Below are 17,758 nucleotides of genomic sequence, written 5' to 3'. Positions count from 1 at the left end.
ACTTACACCCACAGATAAGTATAACTACCACCCTTCACCAAAGATGCTTCTCTTTCCAGCAAAGGGAAAACAACACTGAAAGCCAAAACTGGACACAGTACAGAGATCAAAAGGTCACAAGAACCCCAGCTCTAAGAGATAAATCTACATCACAGTTCCTGCATCTCTGGCTCAGGAAATATTTCAGAAGAGGGGAGAGAAAGATCGAAAGAACCATAAAAAATGTCTGCTGTCAAGTGGTCAATCCTAAAAATGGTTACATAAACAAGAGCAGAATAGCAATATCAATTGACATCTTAATACAGAAGGGGGAAATTCCAGAGGGCTCCACCCCCAGACAAAGAACCACAGGCAACTATTGACTGTTGGGAGAAGACTTAGCTTTTCCCAGGGATGAGGCCTCTTACTGGTTTTTAATGAATAGTCGGCTTTAGAACAGTCATCACCTTTAAAACTCTATTCATACGAACAGCAAAAATAAACTTATATTTCTATTTTTATATAATAGTACAAAAATAAATATATGTGTATGTAAACAAATAAAATAAGAGCCTATTAACTTGAGAATTAAGGCAAATAGGAGGAGTTTAAGGAAGGGTGCTTGGGAGAGGCTGGAGGGAGGAAATAGAGCAGGAGTGTATAATTCTATTTCAATTAAAACACTCATATATAAGTTAAATATTTAAGAAATGAAAAAAATCAAATGTAAGCAGGGGCTGAAGATATGGCTCAGTGTTTTAAGAGTACATATTTTGTAAGGTGGCTCACAACTGCTGATAGACCCAGCTTCAGGAGATAGGACACACTTTTTGGTCCTCTGCGTGTGCACAAACACAGACTCAGATGTATACATCCATGAATATAGTAGCTAAAATAAAAATTAAATCTTAGAAAAACCGAATAAGATAGAACTTACAAATGAAATTCTCCATGACTTATTTCAGTGGATTCCTTTAAATACCAAGTTTGACCAGAGCAGAGTGAATTGGAGGCACCTTTGTGCCTTCATAGGACATTGTCTTTTCTAGGAATGTTTTGCTTCTGTATTGTGGGATCTTCCAGTGGACAAAAGAATACAGATCTTGGGAGGAACTGAAACTGACTGATAAGCGCAGTCCAGGTAAGTGGGGAAGAGGTCAATTCGCAGCTGCCAACCCAGCTACCTTGTTTAGAACACTCCTGATTTGTTTGCTTCCAGACTCCTTTTGGTCATTACTTTTTCACTGGTCACATCTGTCTGTGGGAAGAATTCAGGGTTAGATGAAAAATTTCCACCACAAATGCTTTCCTCCAAAAAAAATAAGTTCAACTTACTTGTCTTCCTCCCAGGTAAGACTCTCTAATTCTGATATGCACCATGATCTCAAGCAGAGCTGTGTCTACAGTGAAAAGTATTCCCTTTTACTTGAGGAAGTACACTCTATAATACCTGTGGCAGGATAATAACTAAGCATAGGAGATGTGACATTATTGTTATCTTCATGGCCCTATTTCTTTCTTCATCCAATAAAGCCCAATGATCTAAATTGCTTTTCTTTGGTCTGGTAGTCACCAAAGCATTAGAATTCTATACACTAATGGGAAGCTCCTGGCTGTACTCGTTCTTCTTTTGATGAATGAACTCTTCCTCGTAGCTTATTTTCCCATAGTCTTCCTATGCTCTGTGTGACAGCATGTCTCCAGTTGTCACCTGAGTAATAAAACTGAATGTTAGACGTAAGCAGTACCAAAAGTAAGAGACTAGGGAATGAGAAGTCACATGCTGTGGTTTCATGATAAAAAGAAGTCTGACTAGATAGAAGATAACATTACTTGACTTCTATAGTGCTACATAACAGTTGGCAACTATTGAGAACTGCCACTAACAGACCTTAATTAAGCCTAAGTTAAGGTAATTACTGAACCAAACCGTAAGTATCAACTCATCCAATAGTGTCCCAGCTTCTATAGGTGTAGCCTAGTACATCTAGAACACATTTAAACACAGTTCCATGGACAGAACCTGATTGTTACAGGAAGCCTTGCTCAAAGTCTCCAGAGGTCGTCTTAGGCACTAATGGGAAATTCCTTTGTATTGTTTGAGGACATGAATGTGACTTGACAATGCAAAAGCATCTGCATTTGCATCCTGTGTTACACTTATGGGCCTAGAATATAATATCAAACAATTGCAGAGCCCCACGGAAACCTGCAAAGACTCATTAAGGCTAAGCTGCTCAGCGTATGTGATTCACCCTGTGGCCTTGTGTTCCCATGCTCAGAAACAATGAAACAAATACCACATCTTAGCCAATATTCAGTAAATATTTCAGAAATGGTCACCGAAATAACTAAGAACCTAGCTTGTGAGATTCCCATCCATTTTCCTAAGGTAGAGATGACTCTGGTTGTTACAATTAAAATTGGAGCCAAGTCTTGACCCTGAAATAAGCTGAATGATGTAGATACGACCACTTTAGGCAATGTGGTTATGATGCTGTTGACATCCTCTCAGGGGAAAGAAACATGGAGCCATCACTGAAATTACAGGCGTGTCCTTCCGCCTGCCTCCTAGCACTTTCTGGCCTTGGGCATGGAATACTGCAATATGTAGCGGTGGAAATTTAACGTAAAGCAGAGCTACTTGAAGCAGCTACCAGAATCAGCAGTTAAGTGGCCGGCCTCAGCCAAGATGTTGCTGTCTTTGACTCAGCTATCCCGATGTAAGTAATTCTTTCCCAGTCTCTTCTAAGTGAGCTTAAGCATTGCATTATTTTGCAAAGCTGGTTTGGATAATTTGCTTCTTTGGTGTTTTTGCTCTTACACATGAAGTGAATTAACCTTTATTTATGCCTAACTCACAGAAGTGAAACCAAATGGAACAGAGGAGGGCTCTCTAATCATTGCGCTGGAGAGAGAGCAGCCTCACAGTCTACCTTTGCATCAGTGGTTCCAACAGGGAAGTGTTCTTACCCTGGAGGTGGACAGCAATTGCTAAATGTTTTTGCATAATCTTGGTTGATCTAATAGAAGAGAAGAATAGTACCTGGTCTAACAGCAGAATATGCTCAGTAATGTACAGAATGCAAACGGATCCACCTCTAAGAGTCAAAAACTGCAGATTCTGAGACATTTGACTGTCTCAGATCACAGACTTTGATGAATTCCCTGTGTGACTGCTGCAGAAGGGAGCAGCATAATCTTGTTCTTGGGTCTCTGGTATGAGCTGCATAAATTGTGTGAACTTTATCTTATCATCAGTTCTAGAGACATATTAGACAAGCCTAGAATGTGTAGATCTATACTGTTTCATCAATTTTGTTCAATCAGAATGTCCTTTCCAAAACATGAATCACTGCTGCTATTTGTTTTTATTTTCTTGGTAATATTTCCAAATAAGTAGATTAGTTAACAAAAACAAATTGTATTTTATTAAGTGAAAAACCAAGTCATTGGTTTCCTTGTACTCTTCTTAAACCATAAAAATCCTTCAGATGACAAATGGCAGGAATGCTGATATACTTATCTAATACATAAATATCTTTATGACAGAATTTAAATTTGAAGAAGCATCTTGTTTTTTGAAACTCTATTTTCTAAAATAAAAATCTTCTGAAGTATGGTTTTTGTGCATGCAAACGGGTGCTCGTTAACTTGCACAGTGCAAAGATTTTGGTATATTTAGTTATTTTTTAGTATTTAAATTTAAGCACTTTCCATGGAAAAAAATCTTACCAGTGTTCTAGTTTTATGTTACACATTTTCAATTGCATTCATTAAGACTTTATGGAACAGGGAATTTTTTTTTCAGATTCCTATCACTAAATGTGAATGGATTTTTCATGCTGAGACATATGCTGGTTCAATCCTGCTGAGTGTGTAAATTACTGATATGTTGCAGTTCTGTTTCTGTCCATCTGTGAAATAAAATCGGTGATAAAATCAACACGAATCACTGTAAAAGGAAAATTCAGAATGTATGACAGAGCAATGGAAATAGTCAAAAAATCTAAACCACCAGGCATGTGCTCAAATGTAAAGTCTGTACTTTACAAATAACAGTGCCTGGTGACATTGAGTTACAAGATTATGGGTGTTGTCTCTGCAATCCTAATCTATATGAAAGCCAAAGACATTTAAGACATGCCAGTATGAGGTGCAAAGTCTATAGTGTTGGCATTTTGCTTTTCCATACTAGCTAAGAACAGGACTTAAGAAAAATCACTTAACCTCCTTTGTCAATAGAGTTTAATGATAATAGACTGGCCCAGTCTATTTACATAGTTATTGTAAAGCTCAAATTCACAGAGAAAACAATCTGAAGCTTTTGGTAGCATGGCAAACGAGTGTGATTATTACTGTGGTTGAGCAAAGCCTACAGAATCCTTTTCATGACATGATTCTCTTTATCCTCAGTACTGAGCAACTGCAATTTGGGGTTTATTTTTATAAGGCATGAAGGTGAAATGGTTGTATGCTAGCCATACTTGTTAGGAGGGAAGTATCACACAGTAACAAAATGTATAGGAGACGGTGTCTACTTAACATCCACATGAGCTCCCAATACACTAACCTGTCTCCAGAGAATGACTTCAAAATACTCACTCAATAGCTTAAAGTCCAAAGGTTTGAAAACTTCCTAATAATTTCTGATAACAATCAAAAAATAAGGAATATCACCAAGTTCAGAAAGTCTATATTTGTGCAAATGTAATTACTTAATTGATTTTTTTTCATTACAAGATGTCTATTCACAACCACAGCTGTCCAGTGACAAGCCAGACAGTGGCAGGCACTGGAAGAGATATTTTTCTGATAACCAACACAGAGTCACTGCTGATAACCACAGACGGATAGGTCCAGAGTAGCTGGTGTTCTTTTCTGTAAGTAGGGATACTCCTGCTGCTGTCGGTGTCAAACCTACTCCAGTGGGAGAATGTGACTTCTGCTCCCATCGATGACAATGAGATTGACTACGGTGAGGGGTCCCTCAAGGCCTTGTTTGACCATGCCATCAAACTGTCACAGACCTCCAATGATCTCACGATGGAAATGCGCAAGTTGTTTGTAAGTACCTCACTCACTTCCTGCTTCTCCGCAAAAAGAGCCCTACAGCCAATGATGCTAGCGGATTCCAGTCTTCACAAGAAAAACCACCTGAACCGTATTTCTACTATTACAAGTTTCATAGATAAGAGAAAGCAGGAGCTACTGAAAAGTAGAACAAGGAGGGTGGGGCTGTTTGGTGATATCACAAAGTTTTTTGAAGAATTCAGTGACTTACAAAATATGCCTCTAGTGCCATGATATTTTTATTAAATCCATTATTCTTAAATTTACATTTTGACATAATACCTATTTGTCATATCTTTGGAGTAGATTTGATTTCTTTACCTTGTTTGCAGAAGGCCAGTCTCCAGTGACATCTTCAATTATTTGCTGCAGACGTCCAGTAGAGAAGAAGTGCAGTATAGTGTCTTTCATAGAATGCATAGAACAAATCTCAACTCTTTTGATGCTGAATAGGGAAAAATTAGAATACTAAAAAGCTATTATCCTCTCAGAAACCCTGAAATGCCAGGAGTCATTGTATCAGAGATTTCCAATGCATGCTTACACCGTGGGAGGAGGGCTTTAGAAGGGACACAAGTTATCTCTTCCCAATGACTGTATGTTTACTGTTTGAGGTCAGACAGTGTTAGTGGGAAATAATGGAGCCAGAGAATTCATGTTTGCATTTCCAGTATGCAAGTGCTCATTCTGCGCTTACTCACAGTGTCTTCCTTTCGTCCCCTCATGCTGTTTTAGTTCTCCGATGTCTTCTCCTCAAAAATGTTCAAAAAATTTGTAAGTACCCTACTGATTTCTATCTTCTTCAAAGACAAACATCAAAAATAATACCCCTAAGGGGTGAACAGGCAAACAAACAAAAAACAACTCAGAAACTTCATGCTAAGATTTGCAGTGTAATATACATGCCAAAGATCCCAAAGCAAATCTTAAGGATTTACCTCCACAAGGTCCCACCATAAAAAGAGAATGAGAATTGGTCAGGTTTGGGAAATCCCTGATTTGAAAATAAAAGAAATAAAATAATGATTTTAATATGTTTACCCTGCAGAGCTGTAAGAATTGTGTGTAAGGGTTATGTTGGGGCAAAACTCTGATTTCCCCACTCATCCTTCTCAGGACTCAGGCTTCTGGGTGTGTTGCTTATTTTCTATGAAGTAAATTGAATTATAACACATGTTCACAGGGAGAACAATCCTAAATAAGACCCCATGTTAACAGGGGAGAGGACACTAAGTCAATGGGTCTAAGGAACCTTCAAATGTTAGGAATCATTATGTAAATGTTTCAGAGGCCAAAGTTTCTTCAATTGGAGGTACAGTTAAGGATTGAAACTCGATTCTCTCCTACTGGTAATTATATGCTATATGTTCAAGGTTAGTCAATGGCAAGAGAAAACAGATAAGGCTTTCAGTGCAATAACAGGCATCCCAAGAATGTCTGTATTTGAAATAAATATGTGTTTATATTGTCTTCTTATTAATAAGATGTTTTTATTTATCATTCTTGACTAATATTATTTAAGTTTTAACATTCTTGGCAATCCATTAAACTTTTACAAAATAACTTTTACTAGTTTTACATAACAATATGTTAAATTACTATAGTATTTAACTTTGTATATTGATGAATATGTAAACATTAATTTCCATTTTATGTTTTTAATTGATTTTTAATTTGCATTTCCTAAAAATGATGATGTTTCTTCTCAAGTTATTAATAGGCATTAATAAATATACACTTAATAATATTAATAAAAATGCATTCAAGGATTATGTTTTACTTTGAATGGTACAAGTTATAGGCGTTTAGTGGTACTGGAAAGAATATTTATAATGCCTAGATGCATTTCAGTTTAGACAAACAGAAAATAAAGATTAATAAATATAGGTTCATAGGAACTATGGCTCAAATCATAAATACAGATCTTTGAAACACTTTGTATTCCATGATTGTAATACTTTTAGGGTTTCCCTTCCAACAAAAATATTCTGAGAAGTTACAAATAATTGGGTGAAAACCAAATTAAGTTTACAAATTTAATAGAAAAAAATCCCTCATGGTAAAGGGATAACTTTTTAACTTCTTCATCCTAGATTTTATATAAATTTCATTTGTACATTATACATTTGTATAATTTATATTTATTTACAAATTATATATACATATATACATATACATATATATATGTATATATAATTTGTAAAGCTTATAGATCTACCGATCTAATTCATATGCACTTCATGGATTCATTTACTCAATTCCCAAAACTGAACTAACACAGTTTCTATTTTACCCTTTGTAGGTACTGGATTTCCTCAAGGATAAGAAGTACATGGTCAAGACTCTCAACTGCTGCCACACATTTTCTCTTAACACTCCAGAAACTGTGGAGGAAGCCAGACATATCTCTGTGAGTCCTTAGGCCATAGTTTTTACATAACTAGCCGAAGCAACACATTGCCTTTGCCATTTTGTAGATTCTTATAAACTCTATAACTACATCTGCAGGGAAATGGGGAAAGAGTGAGCGATTAAAGAGAAAAGTCTGTGAGATAGTTGGTAAATTATAAGTTAAAGCAGATGTTAAATAATATTGTGGAAGAGTCATAAACTCAAAGGCCACACAACAATATCTTGTCACTAGATTTTATTCATTATCATATAAGAACTTATTAACTGAATTAGATATCCCTGGATAATAATACATTTTATGTGCTCCTGAGAGATGCAAAAACAATTGTCTTCATTATCTGTTACTAATATGTCCTTATTGGTGCCATTTCTTATTACTGACCACCACAGTGACTCTTCTTGATTCTCATAACTCTCCTGGTTCTACTTTTTATGTTTGTGTTACTTCATGACTTTTGCATTTTTTTTTTCTGAGACTTAATGGATGTATTTGTACAAGCCAGTCATGTATATACTATGCAAAATTTCTTTGCCGCTCAGTTACAATGAGGTCAATATATCACATCAACTGCATTTGTGATTGTTAGGACCTCTCCCTTCTGAGTTCCTGTCATAACTTATCTCCCAATAAATAAATCTGACATCATTTTGAAAATAATAGGAAGAAGCAAAGGAATAATATTTAAAGGAAAAAAGAATGTTTGTAGATATTTTTAGAGATGCACTCCATCAATGGGTACTTCATAGTGCAATCTCTTTTAAAAATTTCTAAAAATGGCTCTCATTATAGCTAGTTGAGGGAACAAAAATGAAGATTTAAAAAGATTAATATAATGCATCTTTTCTGTGACTAGTAAGAATTAGTGTTTAGTATTTACAATATCAAGCCCTTATTCTTAGTTATATGCTACCATACTCCCAGCAACCTATATGTTATTACCATTTGACTTGCTTCAATCCTTCATTTTCTTTAAACATTTCTATTGCTATTCCCATTGATATCGTTCTTCTTTTCGTTTTCATGACCACTAGGATAGCTAATGAACATTATTAACACAAGAGACATTCTAAACAGTTAATTTAAGGTAAGATTCCTCCAAGGATCACACACTGGAGAGTCACAATTCCATTGCGATTTCCATCCCTGCTTCCATAAAATCAAGCTAGTGGTACCATTGTTCTCCTACTACACATGCCAAGAAGCAGATTGTTGTGCTAGAAGCAAGAGGCAAAGAATCACGTTGACTCAGGAAATTATATTTTATCAATAGCTGGATACCTTCAAGGTATCTTTCTATTAATATTGTAAGATAACTTAAGTATTATGAATTAGTATAATTGTGATTAATTTAGTTTATTAGAATGGTGACTCTGAGCTAAATGTTTTATATTTGTTACTGGAGGCCTCTATCTTTCCTAAATCATGTTCTATAGGTAACTACTAGGTTCCAAGCAAAACCTTGGTGTCCACGGACAAGCAAAACAATCTAATATGTAAGATCTTGCATGGAAAGCAGGTAGTAGAATTTCAAATGGACAGCAAAATACGATCAAAATAAAGTTTCATTACAAAAAGTAATTAATATACGTTATTTATATGAGTTTTTGTTATAAATTTATATTTAAAAAGTTATTTATGTAAGTTGTTTAATTCTGGCAGAATTTTACAGCTCTACATCACTTTTATCTATAAGAGTGCTTGTGTTATTCTTTCCAATTAAAAAAAATACATGCAACTAATCCTTGTGTATTTCATTTATCTGAATATTGTTGCGCCTTTATGATGTATAGTTTGAAGACTTCCTGAAGATTATCCTCAGCCTAGTGCATGCCTGGAATAACCCTTTGCATCACCTAGTGACTGAACTCGGTACTATGAAAGGCGCCCCTGATGCGATTTTATCAAGAGCCAAAGGCATTGAGAACATAAACAGTGAGCTTCTAGGGAGCATCAATATGATACTGAGTATGGTGAGCAGTTTTCTTATTCACCACTTTTTTTTTCTCCTGATGACATGGTTTCTGTAAGGGATGGTAAATTTTGACACACCTCAACTTCACAAGAACGCAATTTAGAAGGATCTTGCATTCAACTTCACTACAGTGATGGGCATAAAATAAAGCTTTTCTTCATAATCCCTTGGAGAGTAGCTTTCCTGAGCAAGGTGGCATGCTCCTGATTATTTCGTTCTCTCTTATGTTCACCCCTGGCCCACTGGCCTCCTAAGTGAGGAAGCCGCCATCAGCTCTTCCACTGTACCGTGGGAAAACACCAATCTACACTCAGGTGACAATTTCCTGGCCCTATATCAATTTAGTCACAAAATACCATACTTTAAAAGGAATCAATTTACTGTAAAAAAGTTACAAAAGTGGGTCTCCATCCTAGTTTTCAGACGACAGGTTTATAGTATTCTGGGCTAGATTTCTGAAAATCCACACAGCTGACCATCATTGTAAGTTACTAACATTTCCCTAACTATAAGTCAATATTTAGAAGGAAAAAGAACAGAGAAATATAATCAGTGGTAATGTTAAGTGCAATCAGTGGTAATATTAAGTGTCTGACTACCCATTTGGTCAATTAGGTTCATCCTGGACTCGAGCAAAATGAGAAATACCCTGTCTGGACGGATCTGGCATCCTTGCAGGCAGCCGATGAAGAACGTCACTTTTTTGCTCTTTATAAACTGTTATACTGCCTCCGTGTTGATATGTATACAATTGACCTTTATCTCAAGCACCTGAGGTGTGTGCTTGTTAATGGTGACATCTGCTATTCTGTAGAATTTTGAGAAGATCCTAGATAAACCATCCTTTTGAAAAAGCTTCTCAAACCTTTATACTTTTTAAGGTATACCTGAGTGTAATTGTTCTCCCTAATAAAATAAAAAGAGACATTCTGTCTATACCAAATTCTAAATATATGTGTCAGTATCCTTGGTTCATTTAGTACTAAATGTACCAGTAGCACTGAGATCACCCTAACACAAGGAACAGATGTTGGATAGAAAAATAAGATGCCTCGCCCCTTACTTTAGAATCACAGCTAGTTACTATGGATGAAGTTATTAAAATAAAAGTGTGGCAGCAATAATAAAGGTATAGCCATAGCCATGCTACTTAGAAGTTGGAAATGATACAACACTTTGAGGAATTTAACCATTTTATTAGTTTTGTGAGAATTTTGCACATTGTTTTAATAATATTTACTTCCAACTCTTTTTACCCCATTTCCTAAGCATGCAACTTTGTATCCTTGTTTTTTTTAAAGCCTACGAAAGTAATTATCAATGCTCATCTCAGTTTCATCTCTATTTTGAACAAGTTTCTTTTAAGATGATTTCAACTTCATCACATACTGAAATTATATAATGCATCCACCTCCCCTCTTGTGGTCCAAGTCATATAATAGGAAATGTGGAGGTGGACATTTCCTACAACTTTTCTTCTTTTCCTGATTCTTGCTATCCGTTCCTTTGTCTCTGTCAGAATTGAAAAAAGAGGATCAAGAAAAAGGGAACATATGCCCTATGGGCAATTTACAGGGTTAAGACTTTCTGCTGACAGTGCCACATGATGAATACCCTCAAGTTGAAGATGCCTCTCTTAGGGTTCCTGAGTCCACTAGCATTTTCCTAAATCCAGGTAGGGCACTTCATCAGGAGACATTCCTGGCTATATTATCCTATCTGCTCCAAATCACTGCCATATCTATCATGGTATGTTATTTACCCATTGCCCAGATGCCACAGCACTGAAGAAGACTGGCTGAAAGTATGCTTTCCAGCAGCTGATAGAGAACCATGCATGAAAACTACTCCATTTGGAGTGCCAACAGCAAAGGATCGCTACTGAATTCATCCTGTGATCTCTACCTATTCTCCTCCTCATACAAATACATCTACAGCAGTATGTCAAATAAGCGGCACACATCACTGGAAGAATCAGATGCTATTTTTCTCTTCTTTTTGCTCTCATACGTAATTTTATCTAGGAATAATCCTCTTGGAGTCAGTCACACAAGCATTCCATAGGAAGTCACTAATCCTAATAGGCCTTCAACATAATGCCACAACACTTAAATTTCATTTACTTATAGTCTTGACTTTTTGGGCTATGGAAGCTCCGTTCATCAGCTGATTCTGAGTAAATTAGGAAATAGGCTTATCTCACTGTTGGGGCTGGTGAAAGGGAAGACTGCCAGGCTATCTATCCAGCAACTTCCAGATTATCAAGGAGTATTAGAAACTGGAAGACAATCCAACTGGCATCTTGAGAAACAAACAAACAAACAAATAAAACATTGAAACAGAAACAACAGGATTATGAGGGAGGGAATAAGGGAATAAAATATGAAGGAAAAATTAATAAAATACAGGGTTGGAATGATAATATGCTGTCAAGATATCCAACTTCATGAGCACACTAAGCTACCTTCCCCTTCTGACTCACGGAACACATGGTGTCTTGTGTTCTCTTTTCATACCTCTTTTGTTCCTTGCTTTCCTAGAAGTTTCATTCACATTAGAACAATCTCTTCTTTCATCCATGGGATTTTTGCAGGTCTAAAGCAAAATAGGTCTAGATCTTTCTCTTTTTAGGAATTCTAGACAAATTTCTACCACATGAGAAAAAAATCTTGATGCACGTAGCACAAGTGTTTCAGTTAAACCATTCTCAGCTGTCATACATATCCCGGAGTGTTTTGTTTTTTAATCTAAACCTTTCTATGGATCCATATTTCAGAATGGTAGAGAAGGTTGTGTGTGTGTCATGCTAAGCTGGCAACATGTCCATTACCTCTTGGATGTAGGCAAAATACTAATTACCCCGATATAGTTCATCTTTCTTTTCATTCAAAAGACTGGAGATTGTCGTGAGACCCACAAATACTTTATATTGCAGTTATTGGTGGTCAAAAGCATCTTACACCATTTTCTCTTAAAATCTTTCCCATTGATCTATGTCTATTTCCCACACAGAGGATGGCAATTTATTGGAGGGTGTTGGAAATAAAGGACAATTCAATTTTGTGAAATTTTCAGTGTTACATAAGTTTGTAACAAGATGGAGTTTCAGACTTTAGCAAAAATCTCTCTTATGTGACAGGAAAAGGCCTCAAAGTGGCATATAATTGAAACAAAAAAATATCCGACAGATTTCTTGTGGCTACAGGTATTATATAGATTTAGCAAAAAGTGACTAGAAAGGCTACTGAGGAGACATTTGAAAGAGTCCTTTAATGAGAGTGAGTGAATGTCCCTAACATTATAGGTTTCAATGTAAGATGGCATTTGAAGAAACAGTCTCTCTGCAACAAGAATAACAACAGTGGATTTAGAAAGAGTTCAATTCTGGAAATTGGTATATCTAATAAAATAGAAAATTATTACTCATCATGAGAGCGATACCAACCCAAAACAGAGGTTTTAAAATGTCTATTTTTAAAGGAGAGAAGGATTCCAGAAATGAGTTGATGTACAATAAATACTAACACTTTAAAAGAAATTTAATAAGGGTGTTCCAATGATTGTCTAGAGGCACACGTAGGCAATGGTTCAGTGTTTGGATGTGGCAGATGCAAATGACAAAAAGACTTTAAACACAAGACTAGATGCAAAGTTAATGAGGGATAACCAAAGAGAAGAGTGGTAAAGATAATGAATGTTAGGACCAATTGAACATGGACTTGAATTTACCAAATGATATTGACTTTTTACCAGAACTTAACAAAAATGAGTAATTTGGGGCAGTCACAAAAATGAGCTGACTGAATCATACTAAGTATGAAAGGTTCGAGAACCAGAATGTCTATTGTTGGCAATGACACCTTGTAAGTCACTTGTCCTCTTTAAAGACTTTGTATAAGACAGATCTATTCTCTGTCAATTTTTTTACAAGTATTTTTTAAGTTTAAAATAAAACCAACCCTAAAATAACTTCCCAAACAATCAAAAATAGCTTACATAAAATTTACAACAAATAACTCAGCAAGCGTCTGTGTGTGCAGTTTGATAATGTGGCTGTTTGCCTGTTAAAAACCACTGGATTTTGGTGCCAGATGTGGCCAGCTTGCTGAAGAATTTGTCTGCCTCTGTATAGGTAGTTCGTACCTTCTGGGATAGCTGTCATCTCTAGTACTGGTCCCAGCAGAGCTCCTGCTGTCCCTAGGTCAGTGGGGACAGATCTGAATGCTTGCCTTTTGCTCCAGTTTCCTTGCTTCAATCCACTCGGTCCCTGGCACACTCTGAACTGATTGCCCGCAGACCAGATGGACAGATTGTATTGCAATGACTTCCCCTGAGTGCCTACCATCCTCTGAAGAACCTCCAGGCTCAAGGACTTATATGAGGAAAGACGGGAGTTTAAATCCAGTGCAGGCAGCATGGTGACGGGAGAGGGTGCTGGAGACTAAGGGATGCGACAGGGTTGTTGCATATTAGCCTAGGGTTACTGTCAGGATTGGACAAGTCTTCAGGTTTCTGATCGTGCTGGTTTACACTGTAATAGCTGCAGTGACTCCACTGAACCGTGGATATACGTGTGTGTGTGTGTGTGTGTGTGCCGATGGAAAGGTGGCTGGACAATGCTTTCGTGAGTCACTGCACAGTAGGGCTTGATAAGAAGGCAGCGGCAGCAAAGTGCACTGAATTCTAGACTTCCATGCTGCTCCTCTGGTTACTGAGGAGACCCTAGTTCTGAGGCTGCTGGATCCCAAGCACGTAAGCCATCTGGTGTTGGTTAGGTGTCATGAGTTACAAAACAGGCTATTGAGAGAAATAGCTGTGCTGACCATGCTGGGGGCTAGAAGCCACCAGGTGTGTATATGTATGTGCGTGCCTAAGTGTATTTGTCAGAGCAAGCGTGCGGCGGAGAGGGTGGATATTGCTGGGTTGAGTTAGATGGTAAAAAATTCTGAATCTGAGCCGGGCGGTGGTGGTGCACGCCTTTAATCCCAGCACTTGGGAGGCAGAGGCAGGCGGATCTCTGTGAGTTCGAGACCAGCCTGGTCTACAGAGCTAGTTCCAGGACAGGCTCCAAAACCACAGAGAAACCCTGTCTTGAAAAACCAAAAAAAAAAAAAAAAAAATTCTGAATCTGTCGAGGAGTCTGCAGGTAAGTAGCCTTGGAGGGACAGGATTTAGTGAGTAATTGGCACAAGGAGAGAGATTGCGTAGTTGGACATAGGGAAGAGCTATGAAGTCATGGTATAGCTCTGCTGAAGATGCTGAGGGACTATTTGGGGCTGGAAGAGAGATGAGAATGAATCCACTGCTTCAGGAGAATGTCATTTGTCTGAAGGGGTTGCTGAGGTCACTTGCCTGCTGTGAAGTCATGTGATTATTCAAGGGGAGCAGCTGATGAGGGAGTGCGAGAGAAGGGTGGTATTGCTGCTGGCGATATTTCTGCTGGGCAGTACAAGACAGATAGCCCCAGACAGACTGGCGTGAGATGACCCGCTTGCTCAGGTTTAGGTCACCTAGTACCACACTTGGCTTAGATACCCTTCCTACTACTGTCTTTATTACTACTGCTGCTCTTGCCTCTGGTGAGAACGGAAATTGCACTGAAGCTTCTAGATTTATTGACAGGATCTCAGGATCTGGTTTGAGCCTTCAGAATCTGGGCTGCTCTGATGTCATGACTCCAGGGATTTGAAGTCATCGTCTATGCTACTGTGGCAGCTGCTTGAGATATGGCTCAGACATTGTTTCCCCATATGTCATTGTGATGTCCACTCTGATCAGTCTCTTGGGAAAAAAATCCTCTCTTAGGCCCATTGATATACTTTCTATCTTCTATTGATTTTTCTCCTGCAATGGAACTCTGATAAAGGTACCATATCCATTCACAGTGTCCTCATCTCTCTTGCGAATAAATCCCTGTTGATGTAGAGACCCAGAGTCAAATGTCAGGTGGAGCTTGGGGATTCTTGCACAAGAGAGGGAGGAAGAATTGAAGGAGCCAGAGGAGACAAGAACATCAGGAAATGAACCACAGAATCAACTAAACAGAGCTCATAGTGCTTCATAAGACTAAAGCGCCTATCAGAGTCTACATGGGTTTTTCCTAGGTCCTCTGCATTTATGCTATGGCTCTTTAGCTTGGGGGTACTGGAAGGACTCCTAACAGCGGGAATGGGGTATCTTTGACTCTTTTGCCTGATCTTGGGATTCTTTCCCTCCTACTGGGTTGCCTTGTACAGCCCTGATATGAGGCTTTGTGCCTAGTGTTATGGCATCTGTTTATGCCGTGTTTGGATGAAATCCCTGAAAGGCCTGTTCATTTCTGAAGAGAAGCAGTGAAGAAGTGGATATATGGGAGAGGAGAAGTGGGGGGTAGGGACTTGGAGAAGAGAGGGAGGGGAGTCTGCATTCAGGATGTATTATATGAAAAATAATAATAATAAAAAGGAATTCTTTTTTCTTCTCATCTTTTATGCGTTCTGAGAACCAATGTTCAAGGATTCTTGTATTATTGGTTTGCTTTCCCAGTTTGATCAACATTTTTGCTCATCTCCAAATAAGTAACTTCCTGTTGTAATAGCATTGTAATATGATGTTGTCTGTGGGAACTTCTTGAGCAGGTTTCTGTTGTCATTAATAAATTGCAGAATATTCTGTTCTAATTTTAGCCGGATCACTTTTTCCCTTGACTTATTTTTCAGTTTAGCTAAATTCACACAGGTCTATTCCACTGGAGTCTGTATATTCCTGGTAAGACTCTCTAGATACCATCTTCCTTGAGAAATTTTCTTTGTTTTTGACCTTGCCTTTCCTTTCAAAGACATTCTCGTGGATTTTCTTCCTCCTTGTAAGGAGGGAAGCTGATATGGAATATATATATATATATATATATATATATATATATATATATATTCCAATAATACAAGAATCCTTGAACATTGGTTCTCAGAATGTATAAAAGATGAGAAGAAAAAAGAATTCCTTTTTATTATTATTATTTTTCATATAAGGTGCTCTAGAAATATATCCTAGATTTCTAGAGAACTTTAACATATTGACAGGCTACATACCAACTTGAACTTGGAGTTTGACTTGGTTTTTTTCCTGGTGTAACCAATGCCCATGTAATGATGTCCTGCTCTGTCTCCTGATACAAACCAGTATCTTCGTTTTTCTCAGCTTCTTTCTTATTTAGAGTCTTAGAAATAAACCTGGGTTTGTTTACAGATTCATCCACCAGTTTTTGTTCTTCTGATTCTTTGATTATTTCCTGACTCTCTTGTGCACTGACAATTTGACATTTCTTCAGTACAATATAATAGCCGCCATGGATTTCTGAATAAATTTCTCTATGAGTCCAGTGTGGCTGTAGCATCTTATTTAGGAACACGTTTAACCTGTTCTCTTGTATACATGTGGGCTCATCTGGGCAGGTGTTCAGAGTTGTATTTATCAAGAATAACTTTGAAAGATACCGAGGAAAAACAGTGTAGAGAGCCTCTGGAAATTCACCTGCCTAGCAGGACTGGAGCTGGTTAGGCACCCGATTCCCCATCTCCTCGCTTTGCTCAGCTAGGCCCAAGCATCAAGCTGTAGGCTGTGGGGTTTTTGGGGGAGGGGATTCTCAATTGGAATCTGGTGTGGGGAGTTAAGGTAACTGGGAAAGGGAAAAAGAGGGTGTTGAAAAGGAGGTAGAGTAGGAAAGAAAGGGGAACAATTCAGGAAGGAAGAAAAGCAGGGAGGGTGAGGTCCACATTTTTTAAAGTCTCCTGATTGTCATGTTACAGTTTAGAGCCACCCCATCCCCAAAACCTCATGCTTGAAGCTGAAGCTTTTATCAGGATTAAGTGGTGGGAGATTTAGGAGATGGAACCTGGTACAGGAAGATTTCATTGTATATCTCTAAGGGGAGTCTCCTCTCTCCTCCTCTCTTGTGTGTTTGTGGTGTGAGTGTGTGTCTCTTTCTCTGTCTCTCTGTGTATGTCTCTCTTTCTCTGTTTCTATCTATCTGTCTACCTGTCTGTCTGTCTTTCTGTCTATCTACCTCTCTCTCTCTCTCTCTCTCTCTCTCTCTCTCTCTCTCTCTCTCTCTCTCTCTGTGTGTGTGTGTGTTTACATTATTTCTTTTCTTATTGGCACAAAGATGTGACTAAGCCTTCTCTACCATGTACTCTTACCACAATGTACTCTGATGGCAGAGTTATGGAAAACATAAAAAATGATCTAAATCACCCAAAATCAAGAATGTCAAGGATGATGAATTAGTTCAAGAAAACAATACATTTACACATACATGGAACAACTGGGTTAAACAAGCACAACTA

The 17,758-nt window shown here is 37.8% G+C and overlaps 1 protein-coding gene and 1 pseudogene across 2 annotated transcripts; one reads left to right on the top strand and one right to left on the bottom strand.

Moving 5' to 3' along the window:
- The first annotated feature begins 2,671 nt into the window (after positions 1 to 2,671).
- LOC130886184 (prolactin-7C1-like) lies at positions 2,672 to 10,259 on the top strand. Of its 2 annotated transcripts, XM_057788095.1 has the most exons (6): positions 2,672 to 2,702; positions 4,868 to 5,046; positions 5,788 to 5,826; positions 7,355 to 7,462; positions 9,256 to 9,435; positions 10,053 to 10,259. In XM_057788095.1, exons 1-6 carry the CDS (start codon positions 2,672 to 2,674, stop codon positions 10,257 to 10,259), a joined length of 744 nt encoding a protein of 247 aa, XP_057644078.1. The 2 variants fall into 2 exon arrangements, with proteins under 2 accessions (XP_057644078.1, XP_057644079.1); XM_057788096.1 differs by lacking the exon at positions 5,788 to 5,826.
- A 3,195-nt stretch (positions 10,260 to 13,454) lies between these two features.
- LOC130885525 (R3H domain-containing protein 2-like) lies at positions 13,455 to 16,809 on the bottom strand (annotated as a pseudogene).
- Between the last annotated feature and the right edge of the window lie 949 nt (positions 16,810 to 17,758).

Source organism: Chionomys nivalis, chromosome 13 (genome assembly GCF_950005125.1).
Source record: "Chionomys nivalis chromosome 13, mChiNiv1.1, whole genome shotgun sequence".
Lineage (NCBI taxonomy): Eukaryota > Metazoa > Chordata > Mammalia > Rodentia > Cricetidae > Chionomys > Chionomys nivalis.
Note: the sequence above shows the minus strand (reverse complement) of the source record. Positions and strands in the feature narration are given on the sequence as shown.

Coding starts and splice junctions, on each gene's coding strand:
- LOC130886184 (XM_057788095.1), top strand. CDS start 2,672: ATGTTGCTGTCTTTGACTCAGCTATCCCGAT. Junction 2,703..4,867: donor TTTGACTCAGCTATCCCGAT/GTAAGTAATTCT, acceptor CTTTTCTGTAAG/TAGGGATACTCCTGCTGCTG. Junction 5,827..7,354: donor CAAAAATGTTCAAAAAATTT/GTAAGTACCCTA, acceptor TACCCTTTGTAG/GTACTGGATTTCCTCAAGGA.